The sequence below is a fragment of the Diplotaxodon limnothrissa genome, linkage group LG13 (assembly GCF_057381915.1).
Source record: "Diplotaxodon limnothrissa isolate DT_005_m linkage group LG13, D_limnothrissa_male_GT1.1, whole genome shotgun sequence".
Classification (NCBI taxonomy): domain Eukaryota; kingdom Metazoa; phylum Chordata; class Actinopteri; order Cichliformes; family Cichlidae; genus Diplotaxodon; species Diplotaxodon limnothrissa.
The window spans coordinates 33,530,194-33,550,320 of record NC_140608.1 but is presented as its reverse complement, the minus strand read 5'-3'; the positions used below and the strand labels follow the sequence as shown (position 1 = coordinate 33,550,320).

The 20,127-nt window shown below is 41.0% G+C and overlaps 1 protein-coding gene across 1 annotated transcript in view; it reads left to right on the top strand.

Annotated features, from left to right (window-relative positions):
* Positions 1-19,385, top strand: part of ndst2a (N-deacetylase/N-sulfotransferase (heparan glucosaminyl) 2a) — a 53,610-nt gene extending 34,225 nt beyond the window's left edge. Inside the window, exons 6-15 of the mRNA XM_085368989.1 lie at positions 5,206-5,391; positions 7,758-7,886; positions 10,146-10,328; positions 11,067-11,163; positions 11,235-11,358; positions 15,769-15,943; positions 16,031-16,201; positions 16,311-16,420; positions 16,554-16,656; positions 17,376-19,385. Coding sequence (XP_085225115.1) covers positions 5,206-5,391; positions 7,758-7,886; positions 10,146-10,328; positions 11,067-11,163; positions 11,235-11,358; positions 15,769-15,943; positions 16,031-16,201; positions 16,311-16,420; positions 16,554-16,656; positions 17,376-17,501 — 1,404 coding nt within the window. The 3' untranslated portion in view covers positions 17,502-19,385. The remainder of the gene's footprint in view (positions 1-5,205; positions 5,392-7,757; positions 7,887-10,145; positions 10,329-11,066; positions 11,164-11,234; positions 11,359-15,768; positions 15,944-16,030; positions 16,202-16,310; positions 16,421-16,553; positions 16,657-17,375) is intronic.
* The last annotated feature ends 742 nt before the right edge of the window (positions 19,386-20,127 follow it).

Below are 20,127 nucleotides of genomic sequence, written 5' to 3'. Positions count from 1 at the left end.
AAAAGTTTGAGCACATTACCCCAATTTTAATTTCACTCCACTGGCTACCTGTACATTTTAGGATTGTTTTTAAAATTCTCTTATTTGCTTTTAAATCTCTTAATGGCCTGGCCCCCCCCTACCTCTCGGAGCTACTACAGCCATATACACCTCCCCGTTCCCTTAGGTCCGCCAATCAGCAGCTCCTTAAGGTACCAAAAACTAAGTATAAATCTAAAGGTGATCGTGCTTTTGCTGTAGTTGCTCCAAAGTTGTGGAATGATCTACCCTTGCATGTAAGGCAGGCCTCTTCTCTCTCTGAATTTAAAAGTCTTCTTAAAACATATTTATTCGCTGAAGCCTTTGGCATTGATTAGAGGGGTTGACTCAATTTGTTTTGACATGTTTTAATTTATTTTAGTTTTTTAGTTATTTATTTTATCTTATCTCATTTTAATTTGCTTTTAGCATGTACAGCACTTTGTGAACTCTGGTTTTATGTTAAAGTGCTTTATAAATAAAGGTGGTATGGTATGGTATGTCAAGTGACTTTTCTAAATGCATTTTGTAAATGTTCTTACCAGTTAGATGGTACCAGTCAAAACTTTAAACATGTTCACCTGTACATAATTTTGACAGCTGCTTTGATTAGAGAAGCAACATCCTGCATGTAGATATGAGGATGCATCCACAGGTTTATACAGATAGTATCGGACAGTGTGACTCATTTACTTTACTTCAGACACGTGAGCCGTCTCTAATGTCACATGCTGCAAGATCCTGGTTGATTCTGTCTTTGTCCAGGAAAAATGAACTTACGTGCTATAGTTCATTGATTGTAAATGTGCTCAACTTTTAAAAATGTTGAAAAATACCCATTTAAATAGACGTGCTGTTGTCTGATGTAATAATTTTAGAGACAGTTAATTTTCTTTAAAATTGAGAAACAGTTGAAGTCTCAAGCTAACTTCGAGGAAAGAGGCAGAAAATGTTTTTCTGCGTATATTTCAGATCAAACATTTGATTATATGACAAGATAACACAACTAAACACAAAATGCAGGTTCTAAATGAAGGTTTTTATTATTAAGGGAAAAAATCCATATCTACATGGAACTGTGTGTGTGGGGGAAACGATCGCTCCCTAAACCTAATAACTGGTTTGGCCGATGCTGCCGTAACATGTTGCTGCTAAGGATGCCCCGAGCGTGAAAGTGGACCCGAATGCAACTTCAGATGGAGGCACAATACTTGGTTTTCTAACAAGACTTTATTAATGAACAGCAAGTGAAATATACTCGGAAGCAAAGAACATGAAGCGTGAGCCAGAGCGAGAGTCGGGGAGTGGGTTTTCAAGTTTTATTGTCATATACGGATAAACAGTTTAACATTTACCTGTAATAAAATTCTTGTGTCCCTCAGCTTTACATGTACATATGGAAAGTGTACAGGTATATTAAAGAAGGACAATAACAATAATAATAATAAAATAATACTTTAGTATTTTATTATTTTTAAATATTAAGAACATTTGAAACAATTGTTTGGTATTTACAGTTTGTGCAAAACTGTGCAGTGAGGATTTAAAGCGGTTACAGTGACAGTGTATAGAGTCCAATAGTTGTACTGAGTGTGTAATGGTGTGTGCAGAATGTCAACAGTTCAGAAGCCTGATGGCTTGTGGCTAGAAACAGTCTCTGTGTCTGCTAGTGTGGGTCTGAATGCTTCTGCACCGCCTGCCGGGCGGCAGGAGTGTGAAAAGTCTGTGGCTGGGATCAGAGGGTCCGCTGCGTCTTCCTCATGCAGTGATGTCTACAGAGATCCTGCATGGCTGGCAATTCAGTCCTGGTGATGCGCTGTGCTGATCTCAGGTCACCAACATGGTGTGACAAACTCAGATCCTCGGTGATGTTGATGCCCAGGAATCTGAAGCAGCTGACTTTCTCCACCTCTGCTCCTTCTATGGGGGTGTGGCCTCCTCTCTGTAGTCTCCTGTAATCCACAATGAGCTCCTTGGTTTTGCTGACGTTAAGCAGCAGGTTGTTGTCGCGGCACCATGATGTCAGGGCTCTCACCTCTGCCCTGCATGCCGTCTCATCTCCATCAGAAATGCAGCTGATGATGATGGTGTCATCTGCAAATTTGACGATGGTGTTGGAGCTGTGTGTTGCTGTACAGTCGTGGGTGAACAGGGTGTACAGCAGGGGGCTGAGCACACATCCCTGGGGGGCATCTGTGCTGAGTGGAAGTGTGGATGCGGTGATGCTGCTGATCCGAACCACCTTTGGTCTGTCTGTCAGGAAGCCCAGTATCCAGCTGTGCAGGGAAGAGCTGATGTTCAGGTCACGGAGTTTCATTACATGTCTGGATGGTATGATGGTGTTGAAGGTGGAGCTATAGTTAATGAACAGCATCCGCACGCATGTGTCTTTTTTTTTTTCTGGTCCAGGTGGGGGAGGGCAATTGCTATTGCATCGTCTATAGATCTGTTGTAGGCAAACTGGAGTGGATCAAGTGAAGCAGGGATTAAAGATGTGATGTGAGCTTTGACTGTACGCTCAAAGCACTTCGTAGCAATGGCGGTGAGTGCTACAGGGCGATGGGCATTTAGGCAGCTCACATTAGTTTTCTTAGGGACAGGGATGATGGTGGTCCTCTTAAAACATTTTGGGACAGCAGACTGGAGCAGGGAAAGGTTGGAAATGTCTGTGAAGACATCTGCCAGCTCGTGGGCACACGCTTTGAAAACCCGACCTGGAGTGTTGTCTGGTCCAGGAGCTTACTGAGTGTTTACTTTCCTGAAGTATTTACACACGACTGCCTGAGATATCTGAAGAGGGCAGCTGTCCTCTTCCAGCAAAAGCTCCTGAGATAGATGTTTATCAAACCGTGCATAAAAGGTGTTCGTGAGTTTCCTTGGATCGCGGCATAAACTCCTTCATTTATTAACTGCATTTTGTTCTTACTTGTTATCTTTGTCTTATATTAGGGCTGCTCAATTAATCGAATTTTAATCACGATTACGATCTGGGCTTTCAACGATCATTAAAAATGACAGAGCCGATTATTAGCCCCTCCCTCATTTATCCGCGACACCTTAAAGGCCGGTCCGTGAAAATATTGTCGGGCATAAACCGGTCCGTGGCACAAAAAAGGTTGGAGACCGCTGATTAAGAGGACCCGAGGGAAGCTCGGAAAGCTAAGCAGAAGTTATTTGGAGAGGAGAGTGACTGCTGTTGGTTGAAAAGAGAGGTAAAAAAACTTCAGTGGTGTTGCACACTATTTTATATTATTTTCTAAAGTCATTGTTAACCCTTTAAATCCGGTCAGAGCAGCATGCTCCGTTTTGTGTAACTATTTTTAAATCCCTGTAGAACCCGAACCACGTAAGTTAGCGCAATAATTTGTTTTGCATATGAAACCAGAGGAGTTGTACTTACATCTGATGCCATCAGCTTGTCCTCGGTCACGGTTTCCTTCCACATATAGCTTTGCAAAAATTGCATAAAAAGCGCTTGCAGGAACAAAAACATAATATTCCAGAAACACGCTTTGCCGATCCGATCAGCTGTTCGTAACACTTCCCACAGTGAAACAAACGTCAGCGCGAACTGTCGCATGTCCGCCATTTCCTGGCCGAAACCGGAAGTGACGTCATTTTCGCGGAAATGTAGTTTTTTTACTTGTAGGCCTTAAAAGCCTATACTGGTCATGTTTGACTTTTCTGAATAGTTTCTGGGATGCTTAGAACTCGAATTGCACTGCTGGAAATAGTTTATTTTGATGCTGTTTTCTTTGCAAATTTGCATCATAGGATTGTTTTTTGTTTTTCCTGCAGTATATAAAAATTGGTGTATCTCCAAAATAAAACTATGAAGACACTCAAAATAAATTTCCTGTTGTTGTAAACTATTTTTTGCAACTTTTTTGTATTTAAAGTTTTGAGGGATAAACCTCTTAAATTTCTCCAAGTAGAAATATATGTAAAAAAACAAAACAAAAACGATATAAATTTTTTTGTAGTTTATTGCACTTTTTTGCAATTAATGTAGTTACTATGGACTTAATGCATACATATTATTAAAATATGGGCTATAACAGTTATTTAGCAACTTGAAATGCTCCCACAAATGGCACTACAACATGTAAAAAAAATAATATAAGCTCTGGCGGACTTGGTTCTATAGTAGGTCTTAAAGGGTTAAATAAATATCGTCAAATAATCGCGATCTCAATTTCAGTGAAAATAATCGTGATTATCATTTTTGCCATAATCGAGCAGCCCTATCTTATATTTAAATTTGTTTGAACTGAAACATTTAAGTGTGACAAACACAAATCGGAAAGGGGGCAAACACTTTCTCACACCACTGTACATGAAAGCTGGTTTTTGGATTTTGGTGCCACTCTGGCATCTAAAGGCGTGTAGACTGTATTATAGCATTTATATAACAGTCTTCTCATCATACTGACCACTCAAAGTACTTAACAGTACAAGTCACAGCTGGTTTTCCCTTTTTTTCTTCTTGTTTTTTCTTTTCGTATCTAAAACATTGTAAAAATCGTGACTTGGTATGACTAAGTTCACTGTATCTGCTTGCCTCTGTGTGGGGCTGTAGCTCAGGAGCTAGAACAGGTCAGCTACTGACCAGAAGGTTGGTGGTTTGATCCCTGGCTGCCTCAAGCTTCATCCCAAATATCCCTGGCAAGATACTAAAGCGCTTAAAGTATAGAGGAAAGTGCTTGTGTGAATGAGTGAATGTGGCATGTTGTATAAAGTGCTTTGAATGCTCCAGGAGAGTAAAAAAGCTCTATATATGAATCAGTCCTTTATCTTTTTTTCTCCTTTTTTTTTCTCTTGACTACAACTGTTTCTACCTGTCTGTCACCTGCTAACTCCATATGCTGTCTTCTTACTGGTAAATGGATTCTGTTTCTTATATAGCGCTTTGCATTTCTACTCGCCCGGAGTGCTCAAAGCTCTTTATACAACATGCCACATTCACTCATTAACACAAGCACTTTCCTTTATACTTTAAGTGCTTTCTGACTAACATTCATACTTCGATGGATTCATCAGAGAGCAGCTTGGGGTTAGTATCTTGGCCAAGGATATTTAGCATGAAGACTGGGCGAGCCAGGGATTGAACCACCAACCATCCGATCAGTAGCTCTACCTCCTGAGCTACAGCTACCCCTTATTCTTATTGTACCATTCTCTCTCCAGGAGCATGGCATCCCAATAGATATGGGCTATGCAGTAGCTCCACACCACTCTGGGGTTTATCCAGTTCACAGCCAGCTATATGAAGCCTGGAAATCTGTGTGGGGAATCAAGGTGACCAGTACAGAAGAATACCCTCATCTAAGGCCAGCTCGATATCGACGTGGCTTCATTCACAATGGCATCCAGGTCAGTCCACAGTCTTTGTTCTTTAATAACACATGTAATTTTCTTCACACAAACACATCTTTCAGCCAAGATGATGTGATGTGAACTTTTGAAGGTTTTTGTGTTAAAAAAGGACAAGCTATCTGTTAAGATGTTATATTTTGAATGTTGTATCAGTGAAGTCTGTAGTATTTCTTAAGGCTCTGAGTGTTTGCAAGAGGTTTTTTGCTGGCTTAATGGTAACTAATAACAATTTGCCGCTGATTACACAGAAACAGATTTTCAAAGTCAATAGCTAGAAAGTTTCATTTGTGACCAAGTGACACTTTCAGCCTCGGCTTACTGCAGGTAAGTACTGTCACAAGACTACCATCATTGCCTTACAATGGGCTTTTCACTTAGTTTCATAATTCATGATTGTTTCATAATTATGAAAATGCTTCTTTTCATGACAGTTTCATATTATCCATCAGTACCATTCACAGAGAGCTGGGGAAAGGCTCCAATCAAACCATTGTTAGATGGAGAAAGATGTACCCTTAGGCCCCCTCTTTGGTTCACAGATGGTTTTTCTCTTTTCACATAAATGGCCTCCTTGACTCCTCCAAAACCGACATTCCTATTAGGGCTGGGCCATATTATACCGTTCATGGTAATAATGGTACAATGTTAGGCAACGATAAGAAAATGAAATATCGCGATAGAATATGGTTAAAACGCCCATGCGCAGTGCCTTTGTTTTCATACGCACATGGCGAAAAAGCATGGCGGCAACGGAGAATGAGAAGGGAGAATCAGAATACTTTATTGATCCCTGGGGGAAATTATTGAAAGCGGATTGTTGAGTGAAACGGATGAACCAGAATTGGTTTGTAAAAGTGGTGCAACTTCAGTGATGTTGAACTGGTTTGGTGTCCGTCAGATACACGACAAAGCAGGTTTTTTTTTTGTAGAACATGCAAGCGGGCCGTCGTTATTGTCGTGTTTGTCGGACTAAGGTGCTCGCAAATCTGGAAGTAATCTGGGTCCTAAACTCCCTCCACTTCAGCTCCCAAAGTCAAACGAACACTGCGGCATCACTGAGAGTTAAAAACTGTCTAAATTCTTTCATCTTTAATAAAACGATCAACATTGCTGCTTTACCAGGTGTAACTATGAAGTTTAACTTCCAGGCATCCATGAAAGCAGAATGTATTACATGTAACGGAGTTAGAAGTTAGCTTGCAAGTTTTGCTAGTTACCTAAGCATGATATAGCATGTTCTGACTGAGAGATTTCTGAAAAAATTCAAACGTACAGCTCTGCTATCACTTCCAACATAAATGAGGACAGAAAAATAAACAGCATGCAATCGCATGGCAGGATGCTATACACGGGCCAAACTTCAGTCAGGAGAACAACTGAGATCATTCATTCACAATACGAGGTTAGTCATTAATATACTGCAACAACATGGGAACAGAGCAGCTGTGAGAGAATTCAGCATTAATGAATCAATGTTACGGAGGTGGAGGAAGCGCAGTTTTTGGCTTTCCCCATATTTCAAAAGTGCTTCATCTCTTTGCTATGACTGTTGCTCGGCATAATTTGCAGATGATAATGGTTGTAGCCACTGCGATGCTTTCGACCAAAACAGGCGCAGCTTGATGACATCATCAACATGCGGTAGAGCGGTATAGTCAAAATCTCTATCGTTGGCCAAATTTATATCGTTTCTATCGTATATCGTTTATATCGCCCACCCCTAATGCAGTGGATATTATACATGGTTATGCTCAGGATATGTCAGCCCATTTCTACTGGAAATGCCTTTTGGTTAAACTTTCAGCAAGGAATTTGCATTTGCACTGTAAAATGTTTATATAGGTTTAATGCACATAAAAAAACAGCTTCTTGTGTAAGTGAAAATAAATGGATGGTGTTTTTTTGCGCTAGTCAAGTTGTGGAGTTGTATTTTGTCTCGCGTCAATTATATCGTCAGTTATATCGTTATCGCAAATTTTCAAATATATATCGTGATAAATATTTTTGGCCATATCTCCCTGCTCTAACTCCTATATTTGAAATATAGATAAGATAAAATTACAAGAGCAAGACATACTTGGTCAGTGTTGAGGTTGGTCCTGTTATTGAGGGTGGAGACATGTCTTATAAATGACCTCCATTGCTTGCAGTTGGCCATTTATGTGAAAGGAGCAGCTGTGGCTACACTTGGATAAGTGAAAAAGTTTCCCACTAAAAACACATGATGCTGAGAACACAGAGGAACAGAATCAACTTTTTGGGGTTTCCTTACCTAGATGATTGACCAATCAGAATACTTTATTAATCCCTAAGGAAATTATGTATATATCCCCAATATTTAATGCCCTATTTGTTCATTTCAGGTATTGCCCAGACAAACTTGTGGTCTATTCACCCATACAATCTTCTATAATGAATACCCAGGAGGTTCAAAAGAGCTGGACAAGAGCATCAGAGGGGGAGAGCTCTTCCTCACCGTCCTCCTAAACCCTGTAAGAAAACCTCCATGCACACTACAGCTGTTGGCTTGAGACTGTCTAGCACTCATGTTTCACACGTGTCAACTTTACATGAGACTTGAGTGTCTGAAGATTTGGCCTGGCTTTACACAAAGGTCATTCCATCTTCAGTCAAGTTTTAGAAAATGTCCTGCTCGACCTCCAATTTGCATACAAATTTTAGAGTCCAAAGTTTGGACATCTATAATGAGTGCTGTGAAATTTCAGATTCATTTTTCAAATAGTTTTCAAGATGTATATTTTTTTGAAAAATGGTCTGTTTTTTAACATGAAAATGTTTTTGACAGCAATCATTGTAAATGTTCACATTTTCTACCATCTAGATTTTATGCAACTTGGACACGCAAAAGGCTTGGTTGATTTCAGATGGACTCACCCTGTAAAATTAAAAGTGTTGTCATTTTTACCCCACTCTTTCTACCCCGCCCACTAAGAGTGGGTGTCACTTCCACCCCCTCTTAGTGACCTTGACCTCAAGGTGAAGATCAGAGGTCAAGTTTTCTGAAACTCTTGTCATTGCAATAACTAAAGACCAAGGTGATGTAGCAGGTTCAAATTGATACCGTAAGTGCATATGCTAAAGATCTCGGACGAGTTTGCGTCTCAGTGAGCTCAACTTAAAGGTCGAGGTTAAAGTATTTCCTAAACTTGCCCCATATTTCCAATGAGTGTTTCACCACAGAGTTGAAAGTGGAGAACCAAGTACAGCCAGAAAAGATGTACTGTTGTTGCTGTGTAGTTCCATAGTCACCCAGTCAGAATAGCCACTCTGAGTGAGGTACAAGTACAAAAACACCAGACAGCTTATGTTAGCGGCCCAATAATAAAAACAAAAATTGTTGAAGTGTTGAAGCCCCCCCTTCAGTTTCAGGCTTTTGAAGATTGGTCTTGGGTGTTTACCTTCCCATGTGTGAGGTGACAAAACAGAATGCAACACATTGAAAAAAAAAATCTTAGAAATAAAAATGGGTAGAGCCTGGAAGAGGTATAAAAATAAATAAATAAATTAAAAAATTGGGGTAAAATAGTCATTTTTAATAACATCCTTAGAAAATGGTGTCCAGTGGGTGAAGGACAGCTTCAATTGGTTTAGCAGTGTAATCAAATTCTTGTTTGTTTGTTTTTTGGTGCCTGTGTGTGTTTGTTTGTTGTTGTTTTTTAAGGGTTTTTTTTGTTTTGTTTTGTTTTTTTTTAACCCTTAAGGGCAAGTTAGTGAAGTCTAACAAACTTGCTTTACTACTTAAGAGGAAAAGCTTACTTTTATTGAGGTTCAGTTTATACCCTGAAAGCAGATTTAATGTTTATTGTTTGTCTGCTACAACATTGGACTGCCTCAAAGGGAATGCTCTGGCTGATCAGTATAGAAATCACTTGTCCTTTAACCTGGAAAAGCACTGGCCCCTCCACCGTGGAAAGAGACGGCATTGTAAAACCCCCTGATGTGGGTCTCCTGCAGGAAAGCCACATCACTGTTATGGTGCTTAATAACATGGAAGAAAGCTTTCGCTGTCTTGACTGGATGATTTAAACCTTTAACATTCCAGCTTAGAAAGTTTAAATGCTGACTAATCTGATTCCTAGAGCACAGACATTGTGCACACTCACCTTAAATGATAGAACAAACAATTAAACAACAGATGCGTGTTAGTCCAGAACAGGAAAAAGAAGATTGAGTAGATGTGTAAGGTTCTTGGCAGTGGACCCCCCCCCCCCCCCCCCCCCCCCCCCCCCCCCACAAAAATGGCTCCCAAAAACCAAGCACCAAGCTCTTCTAACTAAGAAGTTGCAGACTTAACCATTGCTTATCATTTACTTAAGGTTTTTTCTTCAATTCTACTAAGACAAAATAGGATGAGAAAGATTAATGATATTAACAAAATAAACAAGATGTTTAAGACTCGAGAATAAGGGGATAATGGAGAAATTTTGTGGATATAACATGCAGTGTGTGATAGTAAATTCCCAATGTCAAACATTTTAATCAAAATTTGAAATTCGAGGGAAAAAGTAAAATTTTAAGTTGGCAAAGTTTGTCAGCTTTCTTTCTTTATTGTCATTATTCAAATATAATGAAATTATTGAATACTTTCTCACATGGTGTAAAAAGAATTTAAGTAACATAAAATGCTAACATGTAATAAAAAGTGAACACACACACACAATTAAAAATGAAATTAAAATAAAACCTTAGGATGGCAGTGTTATAACATATTTTTAACTTTCTCAATCCAGATCAGTATCTTCATGACCCATCTGTCTAACTATGGCAATGATCGTCTGGGTCTGTATACATTTGAGTCTTTGGTGAAGTTTGTCCAGTGCTGGACCAACCTCAGGCTGCAAACGTTACCACCAGTCCAGCTTGCCGAGAGGTATTTCCAAATCTTTCCTGATGAGAGAGACCCGCTCTGGCAGGTGGGTTGATTCATGTGGTTATTTTTAAAACTTGAGAAATCCAGTTTCTGTTTTCACTTCACTGTATACACAGTCACCTAATCACTATAAATCATTAAATAAAGCAACAGTTAAAAGACAGCTTCACAACAAAGAGTGTTTTTTTATTGTTATTATATTATTTTATTGTTTTACATACATTTTATTGTATTGTTTTATTTTAGAAATGAAAAAGTCTTCATGCATTTTCTTTTAAGTTAATAGGTAAAAAAGGCATAAGTGCCAGATTCATGATAAGTGCAGTAATTCTATGCACAAGGAGTTTGATGTAAGGAAAAACAGTGAATGTATAAGTATCGTTAAAGCATCTAGTTTAGGGGTTTGTGGGTTTTTTGTAAATACACATTAATTGCACCTTTGCTAATAACCTGATCAGTGGATTTTTTTTCCCTGACTACGGTGTGTAATATGTAAAATTTAAATTCATTCATGATTTCTAATCTTAAAAGTTTAAGTATTACATCTAAAATCTACCTTACCTACCCTTTTCCCCCATCTTTTGTACAATTTGGAAATTGAAATGCCTACTTCAAGATTTGGGTGATGTGGGAGTATGTGACGAAATGATAAACAAAACCATTCATGTCCCTTTTATTTATTTAAAAATGTAACGTGTATAATATCTGTAATGTAAAATGTAAATGTAACTTTCACCCGTCATGGAAGATGACACACTGTGTGGATTTTTTCTTTTTTCAGAACCCTTGCCATGATAAGAGACACAAAGATATCTGGTCTAAAGAGAAGACCTGTGACAGATTGCCAAAGTTTCTCATCATTGGACCACAAAAAACAGGTATAGATTCCTCTCATCTGTCTTATTTAATTCTCTGTTTTGATTATTTTAATTGTCTTGTTTGCTCAAAGGTACTACAGCACTTCATTCATTCCTGAGCATCCACCCAGCAATCACCAGCTCCTTCCCCAGCCCTACCACCTTTGAGGAGATCCAGTTCTTCAGTGGCGCAAACTATCACAATGGGATTGACTGGTAAAAACACATACACACCCTGTTCACTGTGTACAGAGCCTTAAAGGAAAGTCTGGATCTGTGCAGCGCTGCCATGACTTGTGTGCATAAATGTAAATGCGTAAATGTCCCACATTACTTTTTTTGAAATAATCTGCTGTCCATTTTCATTTTAGTATGACATTCCCTGTTTGGTCTTTAACAGACAGCAGCTTTGTTAGTTTGTTGCCCCACATAAGCAGAAGATGGATGGATGGGGAAATGGACTGAAGCAAAATGGAAAACCGTTCTGAAGTCAGATCAATCCAAAATTGAAAGTCTTTTTGGAAAACCTGGATACAGTGGGGCAAAAAAGTATTTAGTCAGCCACCGATTGTGCAAGTTCCCCCACTTAAAATGATGACAGAGGTCAGTAATTTGCACCAGAGGTACACTTCAACTGTGAGAGACAGAATGTGAAAAAAAAATCCATGAATCCACATGGTAGGATTTGTAAAGAATTTATTCGTAAATTAGGGTGGAAAATAAGTATTTGGTCACCTCAAACAAGGAAAATCTCTGGCTCTCACAGACCTGTAACGTCTTCTGTAAGAAGCTTTTCTGTCCCCCACTCGTTACCTGTATGAATGGCACCTGTTTGAACTCATCATCTGTATAAAAGACACCTGTCCACAGCCTCAAACAGTCAGACTCCAAACTCCACCATGGCCAAGACCAAAGAGCTTTCGAAGGACACCAGGAAAAGTATTGTAGACCTGCACCAGACTGGGAAGAGTGAATCTACAATAGGCAAGCAGCTTGGTGTGAAAAAATCAACTGTGGGAGCAATCATCAGAAAATGGAAGACATACAAGACCACTGATAATCTCCCTCGATCTGGGGCTCCACGCAAGATCTCATCCCGTGGGGTCAAAATGATCATGAGAATGGTGAGCAAAGATCCCAGAACCACACGGGGGGACCTGGTGAATGACCTGCAGAGAGCTGGGACCAAAGTAACAAAGGTCACCATCAGTAACACACTACAACGGCAGGGAATCAAATCCCGCAGTGCCAGACGTGTTCCGCTGCTGAAGCCAGTGCATGTCCAGGCCCGTCTGAAGTTTGCCAGAGAGCACATGGATGATACAGCAGAGGATTGGGAGAATGTCATGTGGTCAGATGAAACCAAAGTAGAACGTTTTGGTATAAACTCAACTCGTCGTGTTTGGAGGAAGACGAATACTGAGTTGCATCCCAAGAACACCATACCTACTGTGAAGCATGGGGGTGGAAACATCATGCTATGGGGCTGTTTTTCTGCCAAGGGGACAGGACGACTGATCCGTGTTAAGGACAGAATGAATGGGGCCATGTATCGTGAGATTTTGAGCCAAAACCTCCTTCCATCAGTGAGAACTTTGAAGATGAAACGAGGCTGGGTCTTCCAACATGACAATGATCCAAAACACACCGCCCGGGCAACAAAGGAGTGGCTCCGTAAGAAGCATTTGAAAGTCCTGGAGTGGCCTAGCCAGTCTCCAGACCTCAACCCCATAGAAAATCTGTGGCGGGAGTTGAAAGTCTGTGTTGCTCGGCGACAGCCCCAAAACATCACTGCTCTCGAGAAGATCTGCATGGAGGAATGGGCCAAAATACCAGCTACTGTGTGTGCAAACCTGGTAAAGACCTATAGTAAACGTTTGACCTCTGTTATTGCCAACAAAGGTTATGTTACAAAGTATTGGGTTGTATTTTTGTTATTGACCAAATACTTATTTTCCACCCTGATTTACGAATAAATTCTTTACAAATCCTACCATGTGGATTCATGGATTTTTTTTTTTCACATTCTGTCTCTCACAGTTGAAGTGTACCTCTGGTGCAAATTACTGACCTCTGTCATCATTTTAAGTGGGGGAACTTGCACAATCGGTGGCTGACTAAATACTTTTTTGCCCCACTGTATATTCCCCAGACTTATGAGGAGAGGGACCCTTTGGTTTATTATTGGGGGAACATTCGCTCCCATCCTGATGATGTGCAAACTAGATCGAACAACAAACAGAAGCGGTGGATCTTAAAATTGGACAGTGCAGAGGCCTGTCTAATGCCAATTTGGGAGCTGCTACGGCAAAAGCCTTGTGCCCTCGGCACATCCAAGAGCAATCGGGAAGGACAGTGCAAGTGCAACAGTTCTGAGATGGGCAAGGCACATCTCAGAGGAAAGAAATAAAAGAATTTAAAAATGAACCCTAAAATGGGCGGGCAGCCAGTGGAGTGAGTATAAAACAAGTAATTTGCTGTTTTCCAGTTAAGTCATACTTTTGCACCAGCTGAAGACGAGGCAGGAAGGACTGGCTAACACCTACATAAGTTGCAGTAATCCAATCCAGAGTTGTGATAAAGGCATGGATTACTGTTTCAAAGTGATCTTTCAACAGTTTTTCTATTTTTGCCACTTGTTTCAGCTGAAAGAAGCTGGATTTCACCACTGCAGTTATTTGACTGTCCAATCTAACTGTCCATCATAAAACCCAGGTTTGTGACTGGAGGCCTTAGATACTGTGCCCACCAGGACCAAACACAATACTTAGAGTTCGGTCCTCCTGCACCGTTCAGCGCATTGGGTGGCAGATCTCTGCCAGCGTAATCGATCAGCTGCGGTTGCTTCGGCCTCATCCCAGGCGCGTAAATCATCAATGAAAGTCCTCCGCCATGTTGTACGGGGGCAGCCTGGTTTGCGTCTTCTGTGGGGTGGGTTCCATGTGGTGGTGATCTTGTGCAGTCGGCACGGGAGTTGGGGTAGAATGTCATGGAGGGGACATGTGGCGGTCTGGCAGTGGTCTTCTTCATAGGTGACATGGTCCCGGTAAGAGACCCGTCTTAGCCATCACTGTTGTGGACCAACAGTGAGCAGTGGCCCGTCAGCAGTACTGATTCTGCTCCATGAAGAGACTTCAAACCAGACTAAAACAAGCCAAGGATGTTTGGTTTTTTTTTTATTTAATTAAATTTATTTTATTTTATTTTTTATTTAAAGGGCCTTCAATTTGCTATAAACATTTATCTAGAGAATTTTTAAAAGAAAAGAAAGATTGGAAATGGACCCGAAGTTGGGTAACACACTGGGATCCAGGCCAGGTTTTTTCCATCTGTGGTTGTTTTAAAGCTTTTAGGAACCACCCTTGAGGAAAAGGCTAGTGTTAAAAACAACAAGAACAAATATGCCTAAAACAGAAAGAATTAAAGAATCCAGGTGGGATTCGTTTTAGACTGTCTGGTTTTGAATGGAGACACTGACTCTGATATCGTTTGGCAGGTGGAATAAAACTAGAAGCTGAGCCCCAAAGTTCTGATCAAAGTAAGCAGAGAAAAGCGCAGCAGTGAATGCAAAAAACAGGCGTGTGATCTGAAAACACTGTTTGAAACAGACACATCGTGAGATGTCTGTGTTCATGTTCTTCTGTGGGTCCGGACAACCACTGCGTGAAGTTAGCGAGTCAGTTAATGCTGTCAAGCCAGTGCACATGTACATTAAAATCTCTAATCATTAGAGCTTTATTATATTTAGGCATGATTTCAGCCAATAACTCAGAAGAGTCATTTGCAAAGTCCTTTGTGTATTTAGATGGTTAATAAATCACAGTACAGAACACTGGGCGAGAGCAACCCAGCTTAGTTCAGAGCTGGAGGAAGAGGATGACTGAGACAGCTGCTTACATTTAAGAAAAACATTTGGAGCCAGATTAAACCAAAAGAACACAACAACATTCCTCTCTCTAAAGCCCAGTAACTGCTCTCCTTCAGTCACAGAAGTTAAAAGAAGAGGCGTTGATACACTGTCCAGCTGCTGAAGACACGTTGTTGCCATCAAATTCAGAATGACACTAGTGATGGGAATTGCTTTGAGTCAGCACCGTCTCTAAGCAGCATGTCCAAGACATTGCATTCATGCAAATTAATTACATGCTGAGTGGTCAAATGTTTGCTCATGTTGGAGCTATTTCCACTCTTTGTTGCGATCATTGTTGCGTCGTTACTCAAAGTAATTACTACACACATTACACAGAACACTTTTCTTAATAAGTAATGTTACTGTCTAACAATATAAACCTACAGGGTACAGCCCCACACACTAGGAGTTGGTTTCAATAATCGGTTTACCGATTCAAATCGATTTTTAAATATAAATGTATTTAGCCAGAAACGCCAGAATCTCGGGTTAAAGACAAAACTATTTCAACAACCACCAAACAGCTAAAACGGCAAACGAGAGCAGGAAAACCGATTCCACACAGACGTTGTGTTGTCTTATAAATTGGACACTTTAATATTAAGAAGCAACACACAACTGTAAAAGCTGCTCAGTTTAAAAATATTTCTTTAAAAAAAAAAACACATTTCACCTCAGTACAGTTGTGTAATGGTGTGCGTGTGTGTCCTCCTCAGGTACATGGACTTCTTCCCATTCCCTTCCAATGTCAGCACAGACTTCATGTTTGAAAAGAGTGCCAACTACTTTGACACAGAAGTAGCCCCTAAAAGAGCTGCGGCCCTGCTCCCCAGGGCCAAGATCCTGGCAGTGCTCATTAACCCGGCTGACAGAGCCTACTCCTGGTACCAGGTGAGAATGCTCACAGTGAGGCTGCAAAGGCGTTTTTATAGCATTTCAAACCCTCTTTAGTGTTTGTGTGTGTTTCGTTAACTACAGCACCAGAGGGCTCATCAGGACCCTGTAGCCCTTAACCACACTTTCCATGAAGTAGTTACAGCGGGCGCCTCAGCCCCCAGGGATCTGCTGGCCCTTCAGAGACACTGCCTTAATCCTGGGGCATATGCTATCCACCTGGACCGCTGGCTGCAACATTACCAAGCCAGCCAGGTAACACACACTGCAGCTGCTAACATGCGCATTCAGTGGCTGCTGCGAATACATTGGAAGATGGTTGTAGTTCTCTCAGGCGTTGCTGACACTCTTTCTCTATAATTAGCTACACATTGTTGATGGGGCGCTGCTGCGGTCCAACCCAGTACTGGTGATGGAGGGAATACAGAGATTCCTTGGTGTCACCCCCATCTTCAACTACACCCAGGCTTTAATGTTCGTAACACTCCTACACATGTATAAAAGTCACTTTCTTTTCTGACTTGCCTTACACAGAAGCATGTAAAAATGTATAGCCTATGTGGGGTGTGTTTGCTGTGGCGTCAAAAAACATGCGTTGTCTTTGCAGGTATGATGACAGCAAAGGTTTCTGGTGTCAGCGAGTGGAGGGCGGTCGAGCCAAATGTCTGGGAAAGAGTAAAGGCAGGAAGTACCCGGAGTTGAGTTCTGAGGTACGCGTGCGCTGTGATTGCTTCACCTACTCGTTTTCTGATGAGCACAAGCTCTTTGGGGGGGATGAATCTTGCGTACCATAACCTCTTTTTAAATTTTAGGCTTTAAGCTGTGTAAGTAGCAAAAGCAATCCGTTAAAAGCTGACCTTTGGAAGAGCAAAAACCGAACTGAGCAAAACCATTAGCCTCCAATCTTGCTTTTTTCTTGTTGCTTACAAACCCATGTGTCTGTGACGGCACCTGTTACGGTCTTTTCTCTCATGTGTTCAGAGATGCTCTTCAGCATGTTTTGGTTATAGCGATTGGTTATTTGAGTCACAGCTGAAAGCAGTCTGACAATTCTCCACTGACATCAGTAGTCGGCTATCTGTGTGAACAACTTCAAACCTGTCAATAAACCTATTTCAGGTCTCCAGCACAACAGAGTGTAAATAGGTATCGACATACATGAAATCTACACACTCCTTTTAGAGTAACATAAACACTACTTTAGGAAATGACACAGCCACAGAAATGAATTAAAAAGAAGTTCCTCTATTGTTGAACACCAACCTGACATCACAACAAAGTGTGTAATATTGGCACGCCAGTCCACCATGTCTGTTTCATGCTTGCAACAACAACACTTGAGAAAACTTGCTGTGAATCTCACCCCTGTGTGTGTGTGTGTGTGTGTGTGTGTGCGCGTGCGTGCGTGCCTGTGTGCATTTTCTTGCAGTCGCGTGCCTTTCTAGCAGAGTATTACCATGAGCACAACATGGATCTCCTGCGTTTGTTGAGCCGGTTGGGTCAGCCGTTGCCATCCTGGCTCCGCCAAGAACTCCAGAGCACCAGCTGGAGCTGAGGCTCAGACACACTGCAGAAAAGCTTGGACTAGAGTCTGTGGTCGAGTCAACATTTGGCTCCGGACGAGACTGGACTACCTGATCTGGAATCGGCAGCAACACACACTATCAAAGTTACAATGCTTGAGCAGATGTTAAGAGTGCCTGTGCTCCGTGAAAAAAGACCGTACAATCTGATCTTAATGTTTTGGTCACTGCTTGAGACGATTCCAGCAGACCGCCTCCTCTTGACCTTTCACCAACCTCCCAGACAGCTTTTAGCCTCCGTGTTGCAAATGAGGTTCATGCTGTACCCACTGGCTGTGGATCCAGAGAAGTGGGTGGGCATCAGGTCCAGAGCATAAAGAACAGGTAGACGGCATTAATGAGGAGAGAAGTTCAGTGTGTGCACATGTGATGTCTGCGACTGGAAACGGGACTAACACGCACAACCACACACACACACCCCACACAAAGATGATTTTAAAGCAGTCTATTTTTTAAAAAGGCTTGTATATGTTACGTTTGGGGGCAGAAGCAGTTTATCCTCAGCTCTCCAGTCAGTGAACAAGAGTCACAGACAGAAATGGAACTGAGTTGATGACAGATCAGTGTAAATATGTTTTTAGAGTTATGGTCCATGCTGTGCCTGCCACCAGCATCCTGACAGTGAGCAGTTTTATTCCACTTGATTTATTTAGGCCAAGGGAAAGCTGATTTTTGAAGGATGGCAGTTTTCCAACTTTCAGCTGTTTTCCAACTCTGCAGATAAGTTTTTGAAAATATACCCTCCATGTTATGCAAGTAAAGAAACACTAAACACTGATGAGTACAGATTTTTTCGTTGGAACTCAATTTTCAGCTATTTGATGTGCTGTAAAAGGATATTTGGGGATATCTGCCAGTGTTATGTTCTGTCATTTAGTCTGTAGTCAGGGATAGCTCTCTGCAGTAGCTGCTGATCGAAACCTTGGCCACGTCTTTGTACATCCCAACATCAACAGACAACACTGAAGCTGGAACGCTCTCAGATCCTAGCTGACTAGAGTGCATGAAGAAAATGGTCAACTTCTAAACTAAAATATTTGTTTAAAGGCAAATGCTCTCCTAAATTCTAGTGATTTAGGATCCAAAAGTGACAGAATTTTAAAATGTATTATTATCAAAGGCTGCTATAAGTCTGCTGTCTTTCAAACTTCAGTTTAAACCACAGGCTTCGTCTTTTGAGTATCAAAGCTGTCGTAGCCCTGATGACCTCAGGGCAGTTTGGAGATGTCAACTGAACTTAACCAACTGGGAGAGTGGGAACTGTATTATTTTGGGTAGTGTAATGTTAACTTATGTTTTTCACTTCTTTACATTTTGGTAGTGATAAACTGGTTACGCTGATCCTGGCACGGTGTGGTAGCAAGGCATGGCTGTGGACCAGTGTGGGCTGTTTGACTGTGAGACGGCCATATCTCTGTAAGAGTAGCCGTGTCGGAGAAAAGGGAAAAATGTATATGCACACAAAATTTGACAAATTAAAGGAAAAACCTGGTCTTTCTATTATAACGTGAGGGGCATTTCACTGGCATGATTTACCTCTACTTGTCCCTTAAAGGGACGAGTTCCAAGTGATCACCTGTATCCTTTGAAATGTTCCTATCCTGGTCTACTGCAAAGTGACAGTGCCCCCAACTACAGAGCATTAGGGCTCACTGACATGTTTGAGTATGAAAATAATGTGAACATATGCTGTGGAGGATTCTGTGGACTTGCAGATTTCTCAGCTGTCATTACCCCACTCACAGCTGTCATAGGACAAGAAAATGGACACCAGAGTTACTAAGGCGATCTGTTGAAGTCTTGTTTTCTGTTTGTTTAGCACAACTGTCAAAAAGACCAACATTGTATCATCTCTAATAAACACATAGAGACTGAAAATATTTCAGCTGTCTTTGTTTTCAAGGCCTCAAGAAAACCTCCACCTGTTTCACCAGAACACTGTTTGAGTTCCTTTTTCACCTGTGCTACTCAAGTGTTGAAAAGCAGAGTTTGAGCTTTGTTAGAGACCCACTGTGACGCTTTGTACTACAGTCTGCTAATAGGAATTGTTAATGGTTAAAGAAAAAACAGTTTTATATATAATTGAGAAACTTTCTGTGTAAAACCTGATCTTCTTAGGTGAGACGGCATTTATCCCACTTTGCATGGAGCAGCTCTAGAAATCTGGTTAAATGTCTTAAACCCCTGAAAACGTGATTATCCGTAGTAAGCAGAGTTGCATTCTTAGATGCCACTTTGTATCTGATCTCCTCCTGTTATCCCCCCAAAACCCCATTCCCATAGAAACTGTCTGCTCCCAGCACAAAACAATTTAAACATGATTTAATAAGTGATCGTCATATTGACGTACTCTGCCCTACAGAAACCTAGTTACAACAGGATGATTGTGTTAATTAAAGTGAATCAACACCCCCGAGTCATACTGGGAAAACCCCCAAAAAACTTTTATTTGTAATCTATCGCCCATACTCACACTCAACTACTGCCTCAAGGTGCTTTATATTATAAGGTAAAGATCCTACAATAATCCAAAACAAACAGAAAACCTCAACAATCACATGTAAGCGCTTGGGCAACAGTGGGAAGGAAAAACTCCCT